Source organism: Dermacentor variabilis, chromosome 4 (assembly GCF_050947875.1).
Source record: "Dermacentor variabilis isolate Ectoservices chromosome 4, ASM5094787v1, whole genome shotgun sequence".
NCBI classification, from domain to species: Eukaryota; Metazoa; Arthropoda; class Arachnida; order Ixodida; family Ixodidae; genus Dermacentor; species Dermacentor variabilis.
In genome coordinates, this window is record NC_134571.1 from 30,342,696 (window position 1) to 30,369,280 (window position 26,585).

A 26,585-nucleotide genomic window follows, 5' to 3' on the forward strand; every position below is an offset into this window, starting at 1 on the left:
CTCAAAAAGGTGCGCGTGTACAGCGACGTCACAGCCGTCACGACTTCTTGTCCGGCGGTGCTTGCTCGATGTGCATTCATTGCTGTTCTTAATGATAAGTTTTGTTTTCTTTCGGAAATGCAGTTTCCTTCCACCTATCTGGAAAGCTGAATGATCGATCTCGAGCATGGATAGCCGCCCCGTGAGAGTCATATTTGTCCAGCACGCGTGTCAAGGTGCCTGCTCGTAGCGCGATTCGTTCGCCGGGTTTCGGGCGAACGTTAGTGATCAACTGTTAGTATTCGGCCGTCTGAAGAGTGATCATGCGGAACTTTCGCTAAATCCTACATTGCTGCTTTGGGCTAAATCGACAGTCGGTCTAGTCAACGCATCACCACTTAAGTTTTTCGACCACTGCCATTGTTCGCGTCTCTCATTCCGTTATGTATCCCCAGCTCATTGTCGCGCTTTCGTTTCTCGTTGGTGCCTGTGCCTACGTTGCTGATCAACTCCAAGGTGCTGCGCCGAATTTGGAATTTCGTGCGTCTGAAGATGTGTTCAAGGTATGATGGCGGCGTCAAAAGTTCACGTGGCCTCAATTGGTATTCAGTATTACTTGCGTAAGCATCCATCCCTGCACGTCATCTATGCTCTTTGAGCACACGATGACAGTAAGCGAACCCGACGAATGCACGTGGGGCGAGGTGACGGTGTTGTCGATGTTTCCATCACTGTGGCTGTGTTGCTGCGGCAGCACCTAGATTATCTGATGTGCAGGGTCTACAGCATGAATACGGCATGCTGCTTGCTCTGTGATCATTCGCTTCGAGTGATAAAGGTGTACTTTCCGAATAGTTTCCGTAGGAATTACTCTAGAAGTAACTGACAATATTTAAGATTGTAAATTTAGATGCATAAAGTTAATTGAATGTGTCGCGCTGCTTTAAGCTGCTAAGCTTCCTAAATAGCACTGTGAAGTCAATTTTTCTTTAAAAATAGGCACAGCTAATGCCAGCCGACGTGTTTTGTTTCTTCAGCTAACAACCAGCGAGGTAGCAGCAAGTAGGTAGCAAATGGCCCACGACCACGCCAGCGATGAACTCTTCGATTTGCGTTATGTTCATACAAGACAGTTAAACTTGTAGAACTTTGATTACGAATTTGTATATGGCAGCGGTACTTACATATTATATAGTTTTCGGATGATGAATGACGAGTTACTGAACTGTGCGAGATAAAGAGGCACTATTGAAATTTATAATGAGTTCATAAATACTTTGCTAATATTATTTGGATATGTATAAACAGAGAGTTCATCTGTCCAGATAGAGTAAAAGGCAACTACTTCTGCAATTGAGCAGCAAACAGAAATAGCTTAAGAGCTATCTGTACGAATCATCTTCAACATCTTGTCGTTACCAAAGAACTGAAAAGTCTAGTGTTGCCTGGTGCAACAAATTCGAAACTATGTACAGTTGTTAGTTTTGTCTTTGCATGGGCAGTCCCCCCAGTGTCCCAGGGACATAGATTGGGGAAGAAATCATAGAGGTTCTTGCATTGCAGTCCAACAGCATTTCATTCACTAGATTACAAGCAAGGGAGTGTTCTTCACTTGCTCGAACAGAATGAGTTTTCTATAGATGATGTTAAACTTATAGCTTTCTTACACATGGAACTTAAACAAGGTTAAACATATTAAATAAATTTTGAAGTTCTGAATATGAAAATGTTCTTGAAGTCAGCTTAAGGTATACAAATTTATTTTAAAAATATTTTGACATTCAGTTTATATTGTTTTGTTTCCAAGTCATCTGGCTTGAAAGATATCTGCAGCATCATCAAAACTGGCTGGATTCATAGAAGAAGATAACATGCCGTCTGAAATGTAATACCCCTGCCACATGGGCAGAGAAAATGACATTAACTGGCTAATACCTTAAACTTTAATGTCATTCACGGGGTGCCACATGGACGTGCTTAATGGCATTAAAGCTCAATGCCATTCATGACGTAGTGCGTTCTCGTAACTCACTTGGCCATCAAATGCGTACTCTCGTTCCCAATGTCTCACATTCTGACGAGACTAAACGGATTCTTAGTGAATAACAATTGATATATTCTTCACTTTCCTTAAAAAATTTCTCTTTCTCGTGGCATAGTGCGTTCTTGTAATTATTACAACTCACTTGGCCGTCGAATGCGTACTCTCGTTTACAATGTGCCCGCTGTGGCCGTAGTGACCATATTCTCATGATATTAACGAAACTTGTAGATAAAAACAACTAATATATTCCTCACTTTTTTAAAAGAAGCTCTTTATTTTCGTAGAGATCAGCAGGCGATCTTGCCGCTACTCACGGCTAGAGCACTAATCGTGAGTGCGTTAGCCAGGAGAAGCTGTTCGATTGCATGGTGGCAGCTCTTTGCCTTGCTGGCTTCATACTGAAGCCATTTCTCAACGATGCTTGACTCAAAGAAGCACATACACCACAACAAACTGAAGCACAAGGTCAAATTCTTCTGGATTGCTGCTTAAGAGCTTTGAAGCTGTGAGCGCTATTTTTCTAATTTCAATGCTTTGGCTACGCTATGGATAGGCCATCGAGCTAGCTTTGGCTTCAAACAGTTTACGGCTGGGTGCAACAATGACATTCCTGAAGTAAACTACATACAATATGCCAATTAATGTTTCTCATGCCATTTCTTAAACATCTGCTCCCTAGATAATTGTTTTTTATTGTATTACGATTGCCAAGTAAACTTAACTGTTTCACGGCAGCTATCGCCATCGCAACGCTTAATGTCATTTAGTATGCACGTGTAGCAGCGATCGAAATATAATGGCATTAAGAAACTTAAGGTCTCAAACTTTTAATGGCATTAATCTTGCCCGTGTGGTTCAGGTATAAGACAGTGGTATGTGCAAACAAGTAAATGAACTGGACTCCTTGTGATGAGGACTATTGTAAGTTGGCAGAGCATTTGTTCGACATTGGGAGAGTATCACACCATTCACTAAGGCTGGTAACAATGCTATAGTAAAAGAGAGAGAGAAATACAGCAGTCGTAACTGTTCTGCTATTTTTCGCTCTATAATTTCTATGTAATTTACCTACACTGTGGTGCACTATAAACTCTCCGTGCCTAATGATTATGGAGATAGTTTGTGGTCTACGAGACCCAAAATCTTGCCATGTAACAATGGGCAGGATATGCCTGTGTTTGAGTTCTGCTGAAGAAGTATTCACGTGATATTTGAAGTGTATTTAATTTGTACTTAATTTAGTACCATGACTATGTGATTTGTATTGTCTTCTGTTTAAAAATCCAGTATCTGCATGCCTAAAATGTTTGGCATGCCACTTCTGCAGCACAGCTGAATGGCTACAAATTAGTTTGACCCTTAATTACTCATTAAAGGGGCCCTGAAACACTTTTCTAACTAATCATAGAATGGCCTCACTATGAAAGGACGTCACCTCACGAATCTCATGAAGCAAAAAGTTTTACGAATCCTTCAAATATAAGTGGAGTTATCCCACTGATAACTTTCTCTCTTTGTCTCCACACTAGTGGACTGGAAGCTACACAGGGGAGAAGCCAAGAGTGCAAAAGCCTGCAAAGGTTGAGTGTCATGGCAGTGAAAGGGTTTGTTGCAGCAAACCATGGTCCCCATGGTAGACTATGCTATGCAGCATGCCGCTGCTGTTTCTGAGTCCACGCGCAGGCCGTCAGTGCAAAAATAAAATATTTCTGCCTTTTTGAGATCCCAAACATATACATGTTTTCTTTATTTAACTCAATATTAACAATTGTGTATTACTGGGAATGTTCTTGTGATCATGAAATCACCCAATAAGGGGTCTAGCTGCTTGCGATTTGGCTGCATGACGGTGTTGTTGAAGTGAGAGCAAGTGATTTTTTGCTGTGTTAGACATGAGATATTAAATTCTCTGCTGCATGCAGTGCAGTAATATTTGGCTCACATGTTCACAGCAGCCTCTACGACAGATCAGCAACATTTTCTTACTATGTTCAAAAAGTGTTTCAAGGACCCTTTAATGGCCTTTTGATTATGGGAAAACAGGCATCATAGCATTCTTGCTGTACCACCGTAAGAGCCCTAAATGGAACCATTTTAGCAAAATTCTGAGCTCAAATTAGCAGTTTCCTGCTTATTGTGTATTGTGGGAACTTGCAAGAAACTTGCAGCAAGCATTGTCATTCTCTGTGGTAATTTCATGCAAAGTTTGAGTTTGTTGCTAATTCTGTATGCTTCAAATTACTTTCAGCCTGCTGCCACACCAACTTCAGGAGCTGATGTATCCCCAGAAGCCAACACTGAATTCTGGCATGGATTCATTGGGGCTATATCTGTCATCATTGTCTCTGAGCTTGGAGACAAGACATTCTTCATCGCGGCCATCCTTGCCATGCGCCACTCACGCTTGGTCGTATTTGGGGGTGCCATTGCAGCTCTGTCCATTATGACAGTGCTCTCAGGTAACCGTGCTTTTACGATTCTGCCAGGTTACTATGACATGAGAATTTCTAGTTTAAGTAGGGCAGCCTTGTCAGCGCCTAAATCTAATTTTCATTGACATATGTAGTGATTTTTCACATTGGCAATTTTTCCTAGTTTGCTACGATTATCTGTGACTACACTTTGTTTCATACTTATCGGGCAACACTGCAGAAACTGTGCAAGTAGTGTAGCCATAAGAGTGTCACTCCGAATGCTTAACAGTGCAGTAGGTGTTGATCTGCAATGCCTCCTATGGAATAACTATTTCATGCATAACTACTTGTGGACCTAAGGTTCTGTGAAATTACATATTATTTATGCACCTTCGTGCTTCCAGTTTGTGATTTAACATGTTTCGATTGCAAGCACTAGCAGTGCGCTGTAGCTGCTGCTCTCAGAAATGTCACTGCGCACATTCGGTGGTAAAGAGATTCAGATATACAATGCTTCCCTGTATTACAAACTATTACATATTTCGCAACATAATAGTGGGAGACATTGTTATATCGAATTACATGACGCATACCTCTATCTTTCTTTCATGTGGGACGCGCTATATTTTGTCACGAATCTTAGAATGAGAGAAGTCTCCTTATGCTTTGTAGTGTTTCCTTCTATGTATGAAATGAAATATAGATGGGTTACTATTCAACTCTCGTGAATCCAAAACTTCACTTTGCCACCAAGTTAGGAGTGCTTGACAAACACAAAGTGCATGCAGCGAGATATGCACTGCACACCTATAATAGCAGGAGGTCAGTGCTATGTTTCTACACCACAGATGGCTCCACCATGATCTTTAGACTATCATGATCATAGGGTATTAGTTGCTGGGGAATCTGTCACGGCGTCGATGCATCTTGGCTTATTCTGAATAAAGCACATAGGACACATGTAAGTAGTAAACATGCTTCTAGAGAACACGTGCTCGCATTAGCCAGGGAGTCCACTCGGAGCTACCACCGTGTGCGGACGTGAGGTTTGGAGCTCTTGTGTCAGCAGCAGACGCCACAGCGTCTCATGCCCTCTTCCTCGCCCTATTCCGATCACAACGGACGCTTCCAGCAACCTTCCGTGGCGACGTCAAGATCACCACTGATGCAGCAGGGATGCTCACGGCGTCTCTGAGCCACCGTGCAGGCCGTGCTCGAGCTAAGCCTCGCCATGATCAGGATCGCCGTCCAGGGACTGCCGACCTTCTCCAACACAGTGAACACCCATTGACCACGATCATGGAGGTGGAAGCTACCAATGACGACGATCCAGCAACAAAAGGATATCCAGCAGACCTGGCGGATGGATCATGGCTCACCGCTCGCGGCCGGCGGGGATGCCGCGCCGACGCTAACTGCCGCCACATCTGACCCAGCAGCCCGCTGCCAAGAGACTCAGCATTCGAACCAAACTGTACCACGATGACCCCAGAGGCCCCCACCTCAGCCTATTGATGATTTTAAAGTCACCCTGCGCCCGAGAAACGGTCTCGCATTCGGTGAGTGGCCTCACCACTCTCTGACTCGTACTGTCAGCATCGAGGTGAGCCTCAAGGAGCAAGAGGTCGATGAACTTCACCTACATGTTCAACGTGCTCAAAATATTGCCCTCATCAGCACGCCAAGCGAAAGAATCACGACCAGCCTTAACAAGATGACATCGCTTACACTTGGCCCGCATCGCTACCCCATCTCAACATGCATCGCCTCCCCGATAATTCCTGCAAAGAAATTATCACGGGTCCCAACACAGGGACTGCACCAACCGAACTTTTAGATCACCTGTTGGCACCTGGGGTGGAAATCCTCCATGCTCGCATGATGGTGCGAACTACCACAGCCACCATTACATTTGCTGGCCTCAAGGTACCGCGCTACCTGAGGTATTATGGGACCGAGTACGGATGCTACATGCACACCCCGAGGGCCCAGGTGTGCAGCATATGGCTTACAGTGGGCCACCGTGCGGACGTCTGCCCCACTTCCAAGCATCAAGAGCTGCACCACATGTGGGACTGAAAACCCATCCACCACCGAACCTCACCAGTGCCAGCCCCGGTGCCTGACGTGCAAAGGGGACCACCCGACAACCGATCCCAGCTGTCCGGGCCGGGCACAAAAGCCACCCAACAAGCACCGAGTGCGCCAGGAACTCGAGAAACAAAAACAGCAACAGCATCGTCCTCTGACCTAATCTAGAGAGCGACGAAGCCGATCGCGGTCCCGATCTCAGTCCCAATCCCGGTCGCGATCTCAGAGCGGAGGCCCTGGTGAGTGTTCTAAGAACCGCAGTGGGTACCACCATCATCATCATCATCCTCATCACCACCGGCCAAGAAGAAGCTGCCACCAATACTGCAACAGCTACCATTAGCAGTGCCCGAAGGGCCAGCCGGACCTAAAGGGGTAGGTAAGGTGGAGGGCCCTCCACCTTCACTGCGTAAATCTCCCTCACACTCATCCGAACCTCAATCCCTACCACAAACCCAATCCCAATCATAGGTGCCTCGTGCCAAGATTCCTCCCCAGTCCACAACTGCATTGTGCCGCGACCTCCATCATGAGCTTCGACGAGAATCGCACAGAGCTATACAGGAGAAACGAGAAAGCATTCTCACGGAGGTCAAGGAAATGATCTGAGCCGCCTTTGTAGACTTCCAAACCACTGTGTTGAAACCAATGCAACATAATATTACCAACGAACTCAAGCACAGCATGAGAGAGCTCACGGCACAACCCCTTCCCTCTAAATCATCATGCTCCTTATCCTCACTAGTCACATGTGCTACACCAACCTCAGCACCGTCACTAGCGACAAGCAAGCGCGTTCACCCGTACGTTCGCCCAGCCCAGCTACAGAACGATGGCTCCTTCAATGCAAATGCAAAATAGAATGGCGGGAGTGACGCTGTGGCAATGGAATTGCAGGGGGTACCAATCTAAATGGGGCTCGCTGCAACAGTACATTGCCGCAGCGTCAGAACCGCTGGACATCATACTTCTCTAAGAGCTGGGCGCCACACTTGTTCCTATCAGTGGCTACGAGACCATGAGGGGCTCGGACGCGGAAAGTGTGCGCGCTCGTGTCCAGGAAACTCACCTATACCCATACTACTCTCACGTCAGACATCCCTCATCAAATCATTGAGATTGCCCCCCACGGACACGCGACAAAATAGCTTGTACATCTTCAATGTATACAGTGCACCTCGTGCTTTGTGGGACAATTTTCAGTACCTACTCTTGGAACTCATCAAGTTGGGCCCAGTGTCTGTAGTGTGCAATGACATCAATGCCGATCACGTGGCCTGGGGCTATCGCAGTAACACACCAAAGGACACCCGACTTTGGGACCTCGCACATAATCATTGATTCACCCTCATAACAGATCATACCCAGCCTAGTTGCCAGGGTAATAGTGTCGAGAGAGACACTTGACCGGATCTCACTATCACGAGGAGAGTCCAGAGCGAGTGGCTAAACACTGGCGAGACGTTAGGTAGCAATCACCACATTCTCATCATCTGCATTAATCGCACAAGTTACATACACCCTGAAAAGAAAACTTGCATTACAAATTGGACCGAGCTCTGCGAAATCCGCAGGGATCGAGCCACAGGAGATGAAATCCCCCAAAATTATGCCAGTTGGCTCAGCGATTGACGCAACGATCTAAACAAAACGACTAGCTGCGTAATCACAACGACAGAGAAACCCTGAGGTTGACCCGCATTTCCTAGATCTGTGGGACGTGCGCCGACGTCTCACAAAGCGATGGAAGTGGCAAAATTTCAATCGAAAATTACGCTACAGAATATCCCAAATCACGAGAGCAGCCCAGGAATACACAGACCAGCTAACCAGTGCTAACTGGCAAACGTTTTGTGGTAAGCTAAGTGGTACGCTGAACACCACGAGAACCTGGGCAATCCTTCGGTCGCTAATAGATCCGAGAAACACGAAATCCCATAAAAATCGGCAGCTTCAAATATTCCTCCACCAGTACGGAGTAGACAGAGCTCCTGAAGGACCTTGAACAAAGGTATCTCTCCCGTGGCTCTAAGCCCAGCGATCCGGACTATCCGTATAGAGAGGAAAGTGACCCGCTAGGCACTGACATAACTGTCCACGAAATCAAAGCCGCCCTCACAGACATTCATAGGAACATGGCACCCGGTAAGGATAGGATACGGTTTACTCTACTGCTAAATCTCCCGGATGAGGACCTGGAAACACTCTGTGCTATGTACAGTCAGCACTGGCACGCCGGCACTCTCTCTCTGGAATGGCAGTGTGCCGAGATCACTTTCATGCTCAAGGCCGGAAAACCCCTGTCGATCCAAAATTTACGGCCAATTTCCCTCACATCATGCATTGGAAAGCTGCTTGAGTATGTAATCTTAAAACGGTTTCAACCTTTCTTGGAGATGCAAAATTTCTTCTCCCACACACAGTTTGGGTTTCACCCCATTTGTCCCCTCACTATGTTCTTCTTCAGATAAAAGAGGATCTTGTTGACCCCACCATCAAGGCGCAGACGAGAGCTCTTTTGGCACTTGATGTCAAGAGAGCTTTCGATAACGTTTCCCATGGTCTGATCCTTGAGGACCTGGCCCACTCCCATTGTGGCCCCCGTATGTACAATTACGTGCAAGCCTTTCTCAAGGACTGTGTAGCCACAGTGGAAATGGGCCCATATCGGTCATCAGACATTAAAGTTACCGGAGCGGGGACACCTCAGGAGTTGGTGCTCTCGCCGACGCTATTCAACATAGCTATGGTGAGACTACCTCAGTTACTGGAAAAGGTCGAGGGGCTATACCATGCGATATATGCTGACGATTTGACACTCTGGACGTGCACCGGCTCGAATGGAGACATTCAGGACCGCCTACAGACGGCAGTGGATATAGTGCAGGCGTACCTCGCGACTGGAGACCTCGAATGTGTGCCACATAAATCAGAACTATTACTAATCCGACCCCAAAGCAGCTCTGAAACGCCAATTCCAGTGATTGAAGTGAAAATACAAGGCATACCAATTCCCACTGCACGAAGGGTCTGAATCCTTAGTTATCACCTACAATCCAATGCCAAAACTCACTTGACGGTAGATCTCCTTGGACGACAGTGCAAGCAAATCATTGGCATGATGAGGTGTGTTAGTAACCGCCGCTCAGGACTTAAGGAAGCCGATATGCTGCGGTTGGTCAAGGCATGCATTATCAGCCAGCTAACCTATAACGTCCCATACCATAACCTGACGCTCTCCCAGAGCAACCGTATAAACACAATTATTATAAGAGCTGTTAAACAACCACTCGGAATTCCTGTATATGCTTCCACGGAGCGACTACTTGCTCTTGGGGTACACAATACCATCGAATCAAAGCACACAGAATGGTGCAGCTCGAGCGATTGAGACTGACCCCCACAGGCAGGCATTTGCTCTCACGGCTGGGCTACCCACAGCATTCACCCTCTACATGAGAGCATGTCCCAGTCCCCTTAAACATCCAAACCTTACTCACCATAGCGCCCATACTGCGCAATATGCATCCAGAGCATCATAATGGTTGCCGGGATGCACGTGTTAGATACCTTAGGAAATTCCTCAACGCCCAGTTGGAGGGCACTGTCTATTATACCAACGCTGCCCGGTATGCTCTTGCGATCAAAAACAAAGAAAGACAAGTGTCGGTGGTGGCGGATGATCAAGGTAATATCGTCACCTCGTGTAGCGTCCAGACCGAGGCTACACTCACAGGGGACACATTGGCCATAGCACTCGCCATCAACCGCATCGTCAGTCACATGAAAAGATCACCAAAACATGACCACATCATTATTACAGACTCCCAAGACACATGTCGAGCCTACCTCAGGGGTCATATACCTCAGGAAGCCGATCGCACTCTCACCAGCACATGTAAGCTCCTCTCCATTCCAGATCCCTCAATACCACTCATTTGGGCACCTGCTCATGCCTCACTGTCGGGCAATGACTGCACTCGTGCGGCTGCCCGAGAGCTAACCTGCCGGGCACCTGGCAGTGAGGCGAGCAAACCATATCAAGCCTCCCAGAATTTGCCCAACACATACTGTGACACTATAGACTTTTACAGACTAGGGCGCTTGCGTTATCACCCTCCACCGAAATCCTTTTCCCGAAATGAAGCCGTATCCCTGAGACCGCTTCAAACCAACTCATATACGAACCTCCTCCTTCTCAACAAGTTCTCCCCAACCTTATATCCCACCACCTACCTGCCCAGGCTGCTGTGCACCACCGATGACGCTCCACGTCACGATTGAGTGCCAAAAACTACCAAAGGATATCCCTGTTCTACAATTTCCCCAACCAACATATGCGCGGTGGGAGCAATCCTCCGTCGCTCTGAGCCTTCGGTCTGGCTAGCCCTGATATGACGAGCATGAGCCGTAGCGACAGCCATTGGGGCCCTGGACTGAGGGCCCCAACCACATAAATCCTTTCACTTTATAATAAAGTCTCTCTCTCTCTCTCTCTCTCTCTCTCTCTCTCTCTCTCTCTCTCTCTCTCTCTCTCATTAGCCAACACAATGTTATAATATTTCAGCACAAATGAGGAAATATATTTGCAACAAACAAACTTGTAGACCGTTGACAGTGGGTCAAGTACAGTGAAGCACAGCAACAACAGTTCAGTTCTTTCTCGAAATTATTTTGGAAATGCAAAGGAAAAAGCACTTGAACAACAGCTACAGTGTTGTCTCTTTGTTTTGGCACTGCTAAAGCGAGCACACTATAGGGGTCATGTGTGTAGTGTCGGGTGCAGTGCAAAACATTGGAGCTGGGCAAGCATTATGGCAGTGCTTATTGAATGGTTGAATGAGTACCACACAGGATACAGTTGTGCCTTTTTAGACCCAGTGGAAGCATATGATACCGGGGGACTACATTGACAGTATGATTTGCTGACTTCAATTTGAGCACTCAGTCTTTGCCAAGCTACGATGTCGATCAATGACAGTTGGGATTGAAATGCTGGAGGAGTTCATATGGATTTCTTGAAATAAAAGTGTTGCTCATTTTAGGGTTTGCCTCACATCTGTCAAAATAAGCAGCCTTCTTCAGTTAACCATAGTACTGATTTTACTTGATATCTCACTGTTCATATTCCTTTTTTTGCAGCTGGCCTAGGCTTTGTAACTACAGTTATTCCCCGTATATACACGCATTATCTGTCCATTGGCCTCTTCGTCTTCTTTGGTGTTCGCATGATCAAAGAAGGTAAGAAATTCTCAAATAGTGCATGTTGGCAGTTTCTGTAAAGCATATGCTAACGTGCAGACGTAAATTATTTTTCATCTGCTGCAAGCATTGACATTGAACATGGTCAGGCAAGTTTCCCGAGACTTATTTTATTCCTCTCATTTCTCACTTCATTTTATTGCGCAAGAAAGCCTCAGTCAATGACATAACTGCAGATTCTGCTTTTCTTGGGCAATCTAGTTAAGCTATCTTTAAAGTTACCATAACAGAACAGCAGAAGCTAGTTTAACCACCTTCATGCTTTTATTCAATGAAAACTAAATGAAATAAATAACTTAATCATTAAAAGCTTGAGTAAATCCCACACATTGTGGGAATTGTTGATCAAATGATGCATGTGATCAAATGATTTCACATGTTGGTTTGTGTGTACTTCACTTCCACTTTTGTGACTCGCTAAGAGTCCATCAGAAGTAGACTGATGCATACCCCCTAAAGGGTCAGTCTTGCACAGCATGGTTTTGATGGGAACATCCCCAACAATTAGTAGCAGTAGAACACATAACACCACCTCAAATACGTTGCATCACATATCAGTGCAATGGGAACAAGGAATCGCTCCACATATGTGCATGGCAGTGTAATATTTGTGTCATCTGTTTTATAAGGTAGAAAAAGAGAGGAAAGGCTTGACAACTCTAGACACCTGGCCACAACTAGCTTTGTAGGTGCTGCACGGAGGCTGTGATTGTAGGAACACCTAATACTACCTGGAGTGCAAAGCACGATACATCAGTGTAGAGAGAACGAGGAAATACTCCAACCCACAATGTGGAAGCACTTGTTAAGTATTGCATCTGGACCCATCTCGAAAGTGGTGCAATGTCACATAGCATTTGAAAGTGCTGGCTTGCATGTGAGAACTGGTAAGGTCGTTATTCTGTCAAGTCATGCAAGCATCTGTGACCTAATGAGTAGAGAATTGGGCTACTGCGCTGGGAGACTAATTCAAAATCCATAATCAGACAAATAATTAAAAAATTATAATTGAGGCTGCGACTGAGGCTTCCCAGCCAGGCATATGAAGAAAACCCAGGGATTAATCCTAATAATGCTTTTCATTAAAGTCTGCATTAGTTAAAGAAGTGTGCTCGCGTACTGTTGCTTAACCTGCGTCCTTTTATTTCATAACTTTTTATTTTCTTTAAGGCTAGCTGTCTGTTCCATTTCAGCATATTACATGCCAGCTGATGAAGGCATGGATGAGTACGAAGAGGTGCAAAAATCACTGAGCAAAAAGGAGATGGATGTGAGTATTCACCCTTTTCACGGAGCAGTTTGTTCTAAAGAAACGAGATGGTGTTTTCGGCGGAGCACCGCACGTAGCCTCAGCTACAGCACACGAATACGAAACCACTACCGCTTCCACCTTGCTTCTGTGTGATCAGCCGTCAGAAATGCAACTGAGTTTTCGCTAACGCACTGTGCTTCAATCATGCTGGTTTGAATCATGTGGATTGAAGATGTGTGCAATAGTTGGCTGCAGAAATAGTGACTGGCATATTAAGGAATGGAATGAATCTAGGTGGCCAAGTTGGCGGACCACTGTTACAACTGTCCGTACGTGTTACCGGAACTTCGAGATGTACGGCTTTTCTCGAAGATATAGAAACTTGCTCACCGACCAGCATTGTATCACTAACCTTAGAAAAAAAGTGCTTCAGCCCCGGAACGTCGGCAAGAGTGAGTTCCACTCATTAAACAACGACAAAGGGAGTAGAACCGCTTCCTGTCATAGTTTCACGTGCAGCATCAACACACATCTACCCCAACTGGCACGGCAACGTACGCCCACTCTATTGCCAACGTGTCAATGAGTGAGTGGGTGCATACTTGAATATATGCGCACCATGTACACACAAAAAATGATGGACTGAATGTATCGTGACAGTCCACAAGAGTAAGCGAGTTACTGGCGATAATACATATTTGCTTCAAGGTATTACAAAGTACAGGGGAACCCCGGTTATACGTATCCCAGTTTTGCAACGACCCAGGTTTTACGACGGATTAGTGCAGTCCCGGCAGAGTCACCATAGAACCAATGCATTAAAAAACCCTGGTTATCCGACGTAATCTTAAAAGCCTGACCCGTGTTGTACGATGACCCTCGCGAAGCGCGGGACGGAACAGTGGACGAAGGAAAAGTACCGCAGGTCTCCTTCCTCGCTCCTCTCCGCATGCAGAGCGCTTGACACCGCTCGACCGGTTCGCTCCGGCGCAGCTTTCTTCCCTGCCTCATCTCATTGTTCATTTCTCTCTCCACCCGCCGTGGTTGCTCAGTGGCTATGGTGTTGGGCTGCTGAGCACGAGGTCGTGGGATCGAATCCCGGCCACGGCGGCCGCATTTCGATGGGGGCGAAATGCGAAAACACCCGTGTGCTTAGATTTAGGTGCACGTTAAAGAACCTCAGGTGGTCAAAATTTCCAGAGTCCTCCACTACGGCGTGCCTCATAATCAGAAAGTGGTTTTGGCACGTAAAACCCCAAATATTAAAATTAATTATTATTTCTCTCTCCCCCACCAGCAGCCGCCTGCGACACTCACTGTGCCGAAAAAGCGCCTTTTCTTCTCCACAATCACTTTCTCCCTCTCTTCTTGGCGGCATCGCCTCTTATCGCGTGTGGGGATGCGCGACTCTCGCGCGTCCCCAGATATCTTGTTTTCCCCCATCTCCTGCAATCCCGCTTCGCCGCGTGGCCTGCGTGACGCCCGCGGCAGTCGATGTGGTTGAAGCGCAGCGCGACAGATGGCGCGAGTGTTGCGCTGCTAACGCCGCCGACAGGCGGGGTTACTCAGGCGCCGAGAGACAAGGCGCTTCCTCTTTGGGTTCGGGAAGCAAGCGGGACGGACATGCCGCGCGTGCGCCGACCCATGGTTCTGCGAGACCGTCTCGCGTGGCCACCTTGGACACCGTTCGCGTGACAGTACACGCGAACGACCAGGCGTTGGGGTCCAGCATGGGGCGAACATATTCGCTCGCTATCAGGTCGCGGTAAGTCGGACTTCTAGATTTCTCGCGCGCCCATCGGCATGTTTTGTGGATAGCAACTCGGCTAGCAGGCATTGATCTATGAAAGGTGCAATAAATGCCCTTGTGATTGTTTGCACTACTGTGTTGTCGTTCCTTTGTCCCAAGAGCACGGAGGAGATACCCACATGTGTTAGGGAAGCATTTCTCTCCTTCCAGTTTCCAAGCAGCAGATCGCCAACAAGGTAGCGCGGAGAGGCCTATGTTTATTGCACGTGTTCTTCGTCGTAATCCTATTGTTCAGCAGAGGTTTTGAGTTGTGTGGAGCAACGCGACGCACGATGTCCCGAAAGCATACAGTTCTGTCGCTCGGCGATAAGCTGAATATTATCGAGGAAGCGGAAAAGTGGCATGGAGCCACAAAAGCCACTGTTGCTCTTGACCTTAAGATATCCGAATCTTCGCTTAAGACGATCCTGGCAAACAAAGCGGTGATATTGCAGAATGCCAACAAGTTCGGGCTCAAGCGGAAAGCGGCAAAAGAAGGACAGCATGAGAAGTTAGAAAAAGTTCTCGTCAAGTGGCGGCTTCAAGCACGGAGCTCTACGATCAACGTTGACGGCACCATTTTAAAAGAGAAGGCAGACCTTGTGGCATTGCGTCTGGGCATCGACGACTTTCAGGCATCGAACGGGCGGCTGGATTGCTTTAAAAAACAAAATGGTATTGTGTACAGCCGCTTCTGTGGAGAAAGCACTTCCGTGCACGTTTCGATGGTGAACGAGTGGATGGAGTTGCTGCCGGAGATGATTGCTGCATAGAAGCCCTGTGACGTTTTCAACGCCGATGGAACCGGTATTCTTTACCATATGCATCGTGGCTTCGCAAACTTTCCAACAACGAGCATGAGCAGCCTCTCGGAACCGTCCTCGTTAGCATAGAATGGTGCCGTCACATGCTCTTTACTACATTTGCCACCATGAGAGCTGTCGCTCTTAAACGTAAGGGTTAGCTCGGGCTAAGAACTTGAAGACGCTGCCGTGCAGCTACAACTTCAACAAAAAGGCGTGGATGACGTCTTCGCTCTTCAGCAATTTTTTTGCAGCAGCTGGATAACAAAATAGGTTCTAAGGTAAGGAAAATATTGCTTTTCATGGACAACGCACCATGACACCCACCCGATGTGTGTAGCCTGAGGAACATAAAGGTTGTTTTTTTTTTCCGCCCAACTGCACAAGCCAGCTGCAGCCGCTGGATGCCGGCATCATTAAGTGCTTCAAGCAAGGGTACCGGAAGCGGTTAGTGCAGCGTCAGCTGGCGGCTATGGAGCGCAGCGAGTCAGAAAAAAAGATCACTGTGCTCGACGCCATGCATTTTATTGCCAGTTCGTGGAATGCAGTGTCGCGAAGCACAATCACTAACTCGTTCAAGCACTGTGGCTTTAAGCGAGAGAGGAGGCAACATGCTGAGGAGGAGGCAACATCCACGTTTCAAGCCCTGTGCGCAGCAAGAACAAATCTATCGGAAGTAAGCAAAACCGCGAGCGATTAGGCAGAAAATAATCAGATAGTGACCGCACCAAGGAAGTCAGAAATGTGACAAGCTGCCATCTTCAAAAATATTTGCCAAATAAAGAACAAAGAGCAAAACATACTAATCCTGATTCACTTCATGAGCGGAAAGTTTAGATAGCTTGAAATACATATTTGACCCCACTTTTAGAACAAGCACACTATACGCTCTTCACACTGCTCTGACATAGCCTAATCAGATTCGAAAGCACTTTTGTGTGTTCTCTGAAGCTGTGGCCAAAGCTTCGTTTCGTCTACCCAGTCACCATCTGCAATATCTCCCAAAACAGGTTTGCTAAGCTGCACCGGCGTCATACAAACCCATTGTAAACACGGAGGCTACGGAGGCAGTATAGGCAAGCAATGGACACGTCACCACATGATCAAACATGGCAGCACCCACAAGATCATCACGAAAAGGGTCAATATAACCTGCTCCTTGTTTTGTGCAGTAGAAGGCAGCTTCGACACCGTTTGTAGTGCAGCCTTGTGGACATTGTATAGAGCATGTTTTAACCCTTTGAGGGTAAATTTTTTTATTGCAGATTCCAATTCTTCTTACGGAGTTATTTCGAAAAAAATAACTAATTTTTCTAGGGTGACCGTAAAGTGAGAAAAAGATATTTTGCGTTGGTATATATGTACTCTTCATTCACGAATAACAACAATGAATAAAGGAAATAATCTTATAAGAATTGAAAATTTTATGCATTGTTATAGTTCAGGGCTTTGAAAATGCACACACGAGAAAGATCTGAAATTTCAAACCGAACGCCATTTTTTCTTCTCGCGGCTGCTGCCCCCCAAACCGGAGGATGACATACTCGTGTGTCTGTGCCTACGTGCTGGTGTCTGCAGTGTGGCGTCGCTCATGGTGACACGTGACTTGAAGAATTATTCAAGACAACATCTGTTATCTGTGCGATTGGTTGCTTGAATTGACGAATTGAAGTTTAGAGAAATAATAAAACACACAAACGGAATGTCTGCATGTTTCTTGTTTTACTTTGCACCGAAACAAGAGATCTACTTCCGCTTTGTCTGCTTGTTCCCACGGTTGTACGGTCACGTGCGCAGGTACCGAAACTATGCCATTTTCTACCGTGTTCCAGCATGGCATCATGCTCTGCGATCCGCTTGTTCTGCCTCACTATATGTGTAGCACTGAATTATACCACTAGCCATGTTTCCTTGTGCACAGCGCGCAAAATTGTGCGCTGCGCGAACGAAACAACAGCTCGCGCACGACGCCATCAGTGGAAATACGTAGTGCTGAAAAAAAGAAAGCGAGGAGAAAAAATAAATGAAGGTGGGGCCCGTGACATATGCATCACGCGATCCTCGAGCTTCGGTATGAGAAAACGCAGGGAAGGAATTTCGCTTGCGGAGGCTAGACTGGGTGAGTGGAGAGAGCGTCTTGCTTGGCAGTGGATCCCGCCTGCTGAAATCATGGGTTCGCGGCACTGAAATATTTCTATCTCGGCTATCAATGAGCCAATTTGAAACATTTTTGCAGCAGAATGCTCTCTAGAAGACATGTGACAACTTGCAGCATATAACCAAAATTCGCTGTGGGGTCTGGTGAGGGGCCCTTTAATGAGACACTTCACACAAACTGCGGTACAAATGATTAACTTTAGCTGTACCCTATGCGTCTACAAAATTTGTCCGAACGGTTTCAGGAGCTCTTTAACGGAAGATATTGAATGTTTGCCCAAACCTACTTGTCGTTTAGCCTGGTGATGTCTTTTGACATTTACTCTTACAGTCTAAATGGCAAGTTGTTTTTTTGCAAATTCCTTAAGCTGAGAATAAAAACAAAGACCACAAGGGCACTTTTCTCATAATGATTGCTAAATGCAGGCGTTCTCCCAACTGAAATTTTTATTGATAATCAAATAAAAATGATGAAATCAGAAACATGCGAGAAAATGCTAGCATATTGGCATTAAAACAGATCCACTCCACTTTGTGTCCTTTCACAGTGTAGTGCACTTTTGCTTCTGTTGTTTGAATGCTTGTGTTTTTATTTTTAGGACAGCGCTAGCCAGGCGAGGGACTCTGTAGTCAACATGGAGGCTGGGTCATCATCAGTGAGCTTTCGTTGGCGGCTGCGCTTGTTCCTGTCGAAGGTGTTTTTCCAGGCCCTCACCCTCACTTTTGTGGCAGAGTGGGGAGACCGCTCACAGATTGCCACAATCATTCTCGCTGCACGAGAGGTGAGCGGGATGAGTTACCATCGTCTAATATCATAACATTATATCATAACACTACACTTGAAGATCGAAAAGACTGCTCATGCATCTTCATCTAAATAAAGTAGAGCTTGCCAATTTGACCCTGAGTCATGTAATATCGTTCAGCTTCTATGAGAGTGAATCAGGGAAAGGTAATAGTATGTTGAAGATAGGCAGCAATGAGTAGACAGTCTCTTTTCTTTTTAAAATGTGCAAAGTGAAAGTTTAACAACTTAAGTGTACAGTCGAACTCGACTACATCGACCCCGTTTACAACGACTTATTCTATATATAGAACAATTTCTGGGCACGGTATAGTTACAATGAGTATATATAGCAAAAATTACGTTTACATCGAACAAAATTAACAGCAACTCCCGACATATCGAACGTCGAGCGGCGGAAAAGTGCCCCCAGAAGTTGGCTTTCCCTCGTGGTTGCGGGGAAACCCGACGACGCGGCTCAATCCAACCGCTCTCCCTACCGTGACCGCGCTGCTTCGGACGAGCCGTCGACACCCCCCTGCAAAAAAATGATCCTGGCCCGCCCGCAGCGCTTGCTCAGACAGCCAATCAGGGGCTCTTGTGTCCTCGTCGTGCAAAATGGCGTAAGTGCGAGTGGTCTCGGTGCTTTTCCGGTCCATTGTGTGTGTGCCTTGTGGGCCTTCTCCCGCAGTGTTGCCGTGATGAAGCGGCAGAATTTACCTTTTGTCATGAAGCTTGAAATCATTAATCAGGTCGAACGCGGTGAGAAGTCGCATGTGTCCCCGCAGCGTGAAGGATTCCGAGGAACACTCTCAGGACGATCTTGAAGAATAAGGGGGAAATTAGGGCTAAAGTGGCCACTCTCTCGCTCCGGTGCCCGTGGCGCCCGACGCGTATGCACGGCCGTGTACGAGTGGTTCATCCGAAATTGCTTCAGCCGTGCCGGCTTCCGCGTGCTCGGTGATGACTGTAAATTCTGATGAATGCGACGCAGTGGTTGCCGGTGTTGCCGAAACTTGGAGCGAGCTGTCAGAATTTCCGGAAGCTATTGACAAATCAACAGTGGACGAGTTTGTGAGTGCAAATGATGGTGTCGCGACCACGGGAGAGCCCGAAAACGAAGACTCCATTGTCAACGTCGTACCGAGCACAAGTGAAAGTGGGCACAACGAGGAAAGCAATGACGGTCCTTTGCCTACATCCTCCGAAGTGACTGGTGTGCTCGCACTAGTCCGGTGCTTCTGCGCGAATGCGGATGGTTGCGGCCTCAGCTGCTCCCGACTCCTTAGACAACGTGGAGAAATGCGTGCGTCGCAGGCAGCAAAATTGCCCGAGCGGAAAGAAATGCAGGACTATTTCATGCGAACCTAAGCTAGTTTCATCAATAAAGTGATTTTATAAATGGTATGTGCTTTTATGACATCCAATTATTGAGCAGGCTTATATCGAATTATGCTCTATATCGAACTGATAGGCGTTTTTTTTTGTGAGTTCGATATAGCCTTGTTCGACTGTAGCAGTGCTTGCCACCCTTTGCACTGGCTCAGCGACTGTAACATGTTGCTGAGCACAGGTCTGCTGGTTCAGTTTCGAGGCACACAACTGACCCTCCTAAGCAGGCAGAATGTATAAACTCCCATTGGTTTAGAAGTGGGCTTTAAGGAACTCTGGGTGGTAAAAACTAATCCGGAACCCTCCACTACAATATCCCTCACAACCTAGGCGTTAGTTTGGGGGTTTCAACCCAATAAATGATTTAGGTGCCTGCTATTTGTGCAAGACAGATATTATAGGCACCTGATGCCACAGAAACTGAAACATTAACCACGTCAGTGGCGTAAAAGCGAAAGTCTGCACCCGTCTATGGTACAGCTTGCAACTTTAGCTTATCTGTTTCTTTAATTCAAAAGATTTGCTGCAAGGTATAATGAGAAAAAATATTATAAGCATGCTGCTCTGCATTATTCAGGAAGTGCACTCTCACGTTCTCCCTGTCTTGTAAACATTTCACTAAACTGCACTCTTCCTCACCCTGCCCTTCTTTTTTTAACTTCTTTTTTGCACACTTAGCGGTCTTTGCTGCCATCACTAAAATAAAAACAGCATGATGCCTTGCAGTGCACTTATTTGCCCTATAATTTAAGAAATGCAAAGATGTATAACAAATAATGTCAGTTTTATAGCGTACTAGCTTGCTCATTGCTTACTATACTTGTCAGATTTTATACACTTCTGAATACAGTAAAGCCCACATATAACAATTCAATTTAGGGGGAACCTTTGGCTACTACGAACGGTTTATCAACACCCAAGATGTTTCACAAGGTGTCTATGAGAAAGCTGCAAAACCATGGTTCCATATAGTGTCCATACGTTATAATACTAATTAAATGATGCATGGATAACAGTATGGCAATGCACACTGCGACATAATGGAACAAACAGATGGTCAGAGCAAATCCTCATTTAATAAGGATTTATCTTTACTGTGATCAGCATTTAAGATAACTGCTGATACAATAGAAGATTGTGTGCCAACACTCGTGTTGCAAATCATTACTCGCATTTCCAAGTTAGTGTAGAATGTGGTCTGGTATAGGGAAAGTGCACTAGCTTTATGTTTTGTAGTACAGTACTTTTATTACTAGTGTACATGAACTGTTGGATGGAACTTGAGAATTTTGTGCTTACTTGCATGTGTATTTCCCAGGACCCAGTGGCAGTGTCACTTGGCGCCATCCTGGGCCATAGCCTGTGCACTCTGCTTGCAGTCATAGGAGGCAGGCTTGTAGCACAGTGGATATCTGTCCGAACAGGTTAGTGACAGTGCATGGGACTGCAAATGGAAGGCACTATAGTCTTATCAATTCAAGAGGTGCTTTATTATCACGGCTACAGCTGCCACTTTCCAAACTAAAGACATAGCCAACATATTGTTAAAGGGCCCCTCACCAGGCCCCATAGCAAATTTTCGTTATACACTGGAAGTTGTTACGTGTCCTCTAGGGAGCGTTCTGCCGCAAAAATATTTGAAATCGGCTCATTAATAGCCAAGATAGAAATATTTCAGTGCCGTGAACGCATGATTTCAGCGGGCAGGCTCCACTGCCAAGCAAGATGCTCTCTCCACTTGCCCTGTCTAGCCTACGCAAGCGAAATTCCTTCTCTGCGTTCTTCCATACCGGATCTCGAGGATCGTGTGACGCATACGTCGTAGGCCACGCCTTCTTTTTTCTTTTCTCTTTTTTTTTTGTGTGTGTAGGCACTTTCGTCGATGACGTCGCGCTAGAGCTGTTGTCTCGTTCGCGCAAAGTACGATTTTGTGCGCTGTGCACAAGGAAACATGACTTGCGGTATAATTCAGTGCTACACAAATACTGAGGCAGAACAAGTGGATCACAGAGCATGACCATGCGCTAGAACACGGTAGAAGATGGCATAGTTTCGGTACCTGCGCATGTGACCGCACGACCGTGGGAACAAGCAGACGAAGCGGAAGTGCTTCTCTCTTGCTTCGGTGTGAAGTAAAACAAAAAACATGCGTTTCTGTGTTTCTCTTTAGTGTCCCTTTAAAGAACCCTAGGTGATAGAAATAAACCTGAAGCCCTCTGCTTGGGTATGTTTTATGTGTTTCTTTGGAATGTTAAAACTCATCTGTCAGTCATTCAATCACTCAGGCATACAGTGCAGCTGATAGCACTTTCATGTGGCCATCTGGATTGGTTAGTTGGTTTCTAATGTTGATATTTGTTACTTCAGATTGGAGGCCAAAAAAGGTTTGTTAGTATTATTTTGGCAGCAACAAGTATGCTGAGGACATGCTATTCTTAATGCTGCAAGAATGTTTTGAAGAAGGGGCCAATTTACTTGCAATTAACTTATTTTGCTAGCATCTCCTGGAACACTCACGGGTTTTATTTTCTCCTTCGCAGTCACTTTCATTGGAGGTGTTGTGTTCCTGGTCTTTGCGGTGTCATCGTTGTACCTTGGCTCCGGAGAAAAAGCACTGAGGAGCCTATGAGGCAGCTTTATGACAGGCCCAAGGCACCAAAGAGAATGTGAAGTTAGGACTGTTAATATAAAGAAGTTCATGTACACGGATTATGGATGGCCACGGCTCACAAACTGGGTAGTGAATGAAAAATTCAATTGTGTCTTTCTATATCTTATTTTATGGGCATTCTTAAAGGGTGCCTTGGAAGTTGAGTGGTTAACTGGTGCTGCATTTAGTATGTGTAAGCAGCAGTATTCATGCTGCTTATGTTCCCAACGAATTCTGTTATTCTGTGATCCTTGCTTGTTATATATTTAAGTAGAGGCCATGCAAACAAATCAGTTGTTTAAGCCAGTTCACTTGAGGAGATTGCATAGCATAGCATTCTTGGGCACTGGCATTTTTCAGCTCGTTTTTGTTTCGTGGTACATGCGACTTGTTGTCCTGTTTAGTCTACTGTTATGTTGCTTCTCAATTGTATGTATTGTATCCTAAGGAAGGAGCTCTGTAGCCGTGGCATGTAAACCCTTGTACAAATTTTATATTTCAATGTATAGCTTTTGCAATGGTTGCTGTTGAAGGCTCGTGTATGAGACACAGCAATAAAAATGTTTTTGCAGCAATTTGTCCAATGAGAATTCTGACAGCGGAAAACATTTGCAATATATATTTGCAATCAAGCTTGCAAAATTGCAAGATTGCAAAATCAAATATATTTGCAATCAAGCTTTAGCAGGAAGCATAGTACAGCTGAAGCCATAATTTAGAGTCAGCGTCACAACTGGATGTTCTCCTCAATAGCACAAAGTACCGGTGCTGCAATCGTGTATGCTTAGCTGTTTTTGCAGTTGCCTTTCAATGAGCTGGTAGCCATTAAATGTTGAGCCTTTGACAGCAAAACAGAGTAATCTCTGTGTTATGATGTGCTGTTCTTTGTTTCTAATACTGCTGTTCTAGAGACATGCCCTTGTTGATTTCAGTATACTCATTAAGTCATTTGTACAAAATATTAGTACCCATTATAAAGAAAGCAAGCTTTGCTATCACTAAAAAACATTTTGTGTGTGTGGTCATGTGTGCATGGACTTTTGCACGCTTAACTTTTAATTAATGCTCAGAAAGGTCTGCAAACTTTGTAAAATCTTGTTGCTTAGTTAGAGAACAGCACCATGCATGCTTAGTGTCCTTCATTCTCGGGTTTTACATTTTTTTGAAATTGGGGGGGGGGGGGGAGAGCTAAAAATTGGCTGTTATTTTAAAGAAAACCAGCGAGAAATTGAGTGTTTTGTTGTCTGGCAGCACAGTGTTCAGGATTTTCTGGTAACTCTTACAACCAATCAACACAAGCACTGGTCTCTTTGGACACAAACATTCTTTTTAAATGAGTGAAATCACTTGCAGGAACGTGAAATGGCAAAGTGAGCCACTCGCAAATCATGTGACGAACTCATCTCCACAAATCCTTGTTGTGGGACATTATTGATACATTTAAAAGAAACTGCATTAAAAAAATCTAATAGACATATTTGGTGATAACTTCTTTAGTTTGCTCTCTGCACTTCTTTAACAAAGGAATAAAGTACGAAAAGTAGTGCAGATGGGCATGATTTGCAGGAGGTGTCATGCTTCTCCACATCTTGCAAATCCTTGTTGACATACATTGTCTTATGCATTGGGACCATTTTTGCGTCCATCCTACACGTATTGGGCCTTTCATCCTTGTTGGTCGTCTTCCTATTTTACTGGCTGGCAGTATGTGCTCTTGCGAAAAAAATTAATCGAATACCAACTAGACAAATCAGCCACTCCTTTGTGGACGCAACGTAGTTGGGTTAACATCCTCTAAATGTCATAGCTATCGTTTGCAATTCTGAGCAGTGTCAGCACGTCTTAATTCATGTCTTAGCACATTACCACCATTTATATGTATGCGATCTGTGGGAAATGCGATGCAATGCACCATTGTCATGTTATGTAAATGCAGCTACTAAAAAAAAGCACCAGGCTTTCGTTCACAAAACGATGGTACACACTGAATATATTATGTTTTTATACATATCTCATATTCATATTTTAATATTATTGATATTATGACATACCTTGACCACTCGTTAACAATAGGTGGGCAGCATTCATTAGCATTGTAACACCTGCATATATATTATCCTTTGCAAAAGGGGCAAACTTCGGTGAGAAATCGGATTTAACACGATTTTCATAGATTTTGTTCGTGGTGCAAAAACAAAGAACCCAATTTATACTCACTTAGCAGGATGTGAAACATTACATGCTGGTAGTGATGCTTGTAATTTGAGCTGATATCCATATTTTAAGCAATTCATTCATTTTGTGCTCAGATGCTGTGTCGTTTATGTTGAAAGAGCCTGTGCTGCCAGTTGTACCATAGGAATTACCCAGTGGCGCCAAGGATTTGCCTAGTGTTTAGTGTAGCACTAGCTTTGCGACTTCCACTTTCAGCAGGTACCCACCAACTTGTACGACCAGAATTGCCCCCAGGCTTGAGTGCCATGTGGGCATTTCATGTAGCTGAGATTTCACAACTGATCCTCCTGTATTGTAAATGTACCATGTAGCATACCTATGGCCGTTGACAGGCCGTTGACCACGCCATTCCACCTGAGTTGTTTGAAGTACCATATTTACTCGCATAATGATCGCACTTGCGTTATAATCTCACCCCTGAATTTTTTCGTCAAAATTTGATTTTTTTTTTATTTCCCGTGTAATGATCGCACCTTGAACTTGCCGAAGCGATATGTCATGTGCCAAGTCTAGCTAATAATGATCGCTCTTATCATCTGTCGAATGCTACTCAAACGACTCTTTAAGACAAACCAAGTGGTCTGCGCGCACCAGACATTCTTAAGCAGATGCCCCATTTCATTCCTTTCATCACTTCCCGCACTTCCATGACAAAAAAAATAAAGCTACAACCAAACTTGCCTTTATTATGTGCAGGCTTTATAATGGTTGTGGTCAACAACAACAAAAAAGGCGCCTTTCGATTCTTCTCGTTTGCACTCGTGGGCACGCAACAAATCGCGAGCGGCAACAATAGCAGCCACGTCTACACTGATACGTTAGAAGTGTACCCCATTCACACGCCTACGCTTCTAACACAGCTAAGATATTCGTCCACCCTTAGCGGAAACCTGCCGTATTAGGATAGTAGTGAAGACAAATGCCGCAGTTTCCGCAGCATGCCTGCCATGTGTTCCTATGTCACTGGCAGCTAAGCGCGCCCATCTGTTTGTGTCCCCTCAAAGTGGACATGGCTACGTTATTGCTGCAAACTTGACGATATTAACGATATTGTTCATTACTGATATGGAAAAAACTGTTTCACTGCACAAAATGTACTCACGAGAAGAAAAAAAAAATCTCGTTTGGCGCGTTCGGCTTGCTCTGCGGGTCGCCATTTTTGTTTTGGTGTACCGCACTACATACAGCGGCAGCCGCCTATTTGTTGACCTGTTGTCATCTTGCAGCAAGCGCGGGATGAAAAAAAAAATTTTTTTTTCTTTTTTGCGAGAAATTAACCCGCTTAATGATCGCACTCCTGAATTTGTTTCAATTTTTTTTTACACAAGAGTGCGATCATTATGCGAGTAAATGCGGTATTCTAAATTAAAGAAAATGAGAACAGAGCATTCAAGTAAGACTGATGATTGATGCACAAAACTCTTGCCAGGACAGTTGTATTTAGACCAACAATAGGTAGCAGCAGAAACTCCCGAACAAGTGAGGAACGGGCAGTAAAGCAGACAAAAGCAGAGTATCTGCAATGTATATGTATGCTGTAATGTTAAAACTATTTTCATTAAGAGTTTCATGAATTGAATGAATGATTGCTGCAGCATTGAACGCACAGCAAGTTGTGTGTATTTGGGTGGTCCACATTTCAAAATGGCGGCATTGGCGCTTGAAGCACACAAAGAGAGGACTCTCCACAAATTCTTTGGCGACGTGGTGTCCGCTACATCGATGCCATTAAA

General features: G+C 45.3%; 1 protein-coding gene across 3 annotated transcripts; it reads left to right on the forward strand.

Moving 5' to 3' along the window:
- Positions 1-23,192, forward strand: LOC142578867 (putative divalent cation/proton antiporter TMEM165). Of its 3 annotated transcripts, none has more exons than XM_075688519.1 (7): positions 2-542; positions 4,272-4,482; positions 11,671-11,769; positions 12,984-13,060; positions 18,391-18,573; positions 21,286-21,391; positions 22,508-23,192. In XM_075688519.1, the coding sequence occupies exons 1-7, from the start codon at positions 423-425 to the stop codon at positions 22,594-22,596; spliced, it is 885 nt and encodes a 294-aa protein (XP_075544634.1). In that variant the 5' UTR covers positions 2-422; the 3' UTR covers positions 22,597-23,192. The 3 variants fall into 3 exon arrangements, with proteins under 3 accessions (XP_075544636.1, XP_075544634.1, XP_075544635.1); XM_075688520.1 differs by lacking the exon at positions 2-542 and adding an exon at positions 2,918-2,944; XM_075688521.1 differs by lacking the exon at positions 21,286-21,391 and having other exon boundaries at positions 1-542.
- The last annotated feature ends 3,393 nt before the right edge of the window (positions 23,193-26,585 follow it).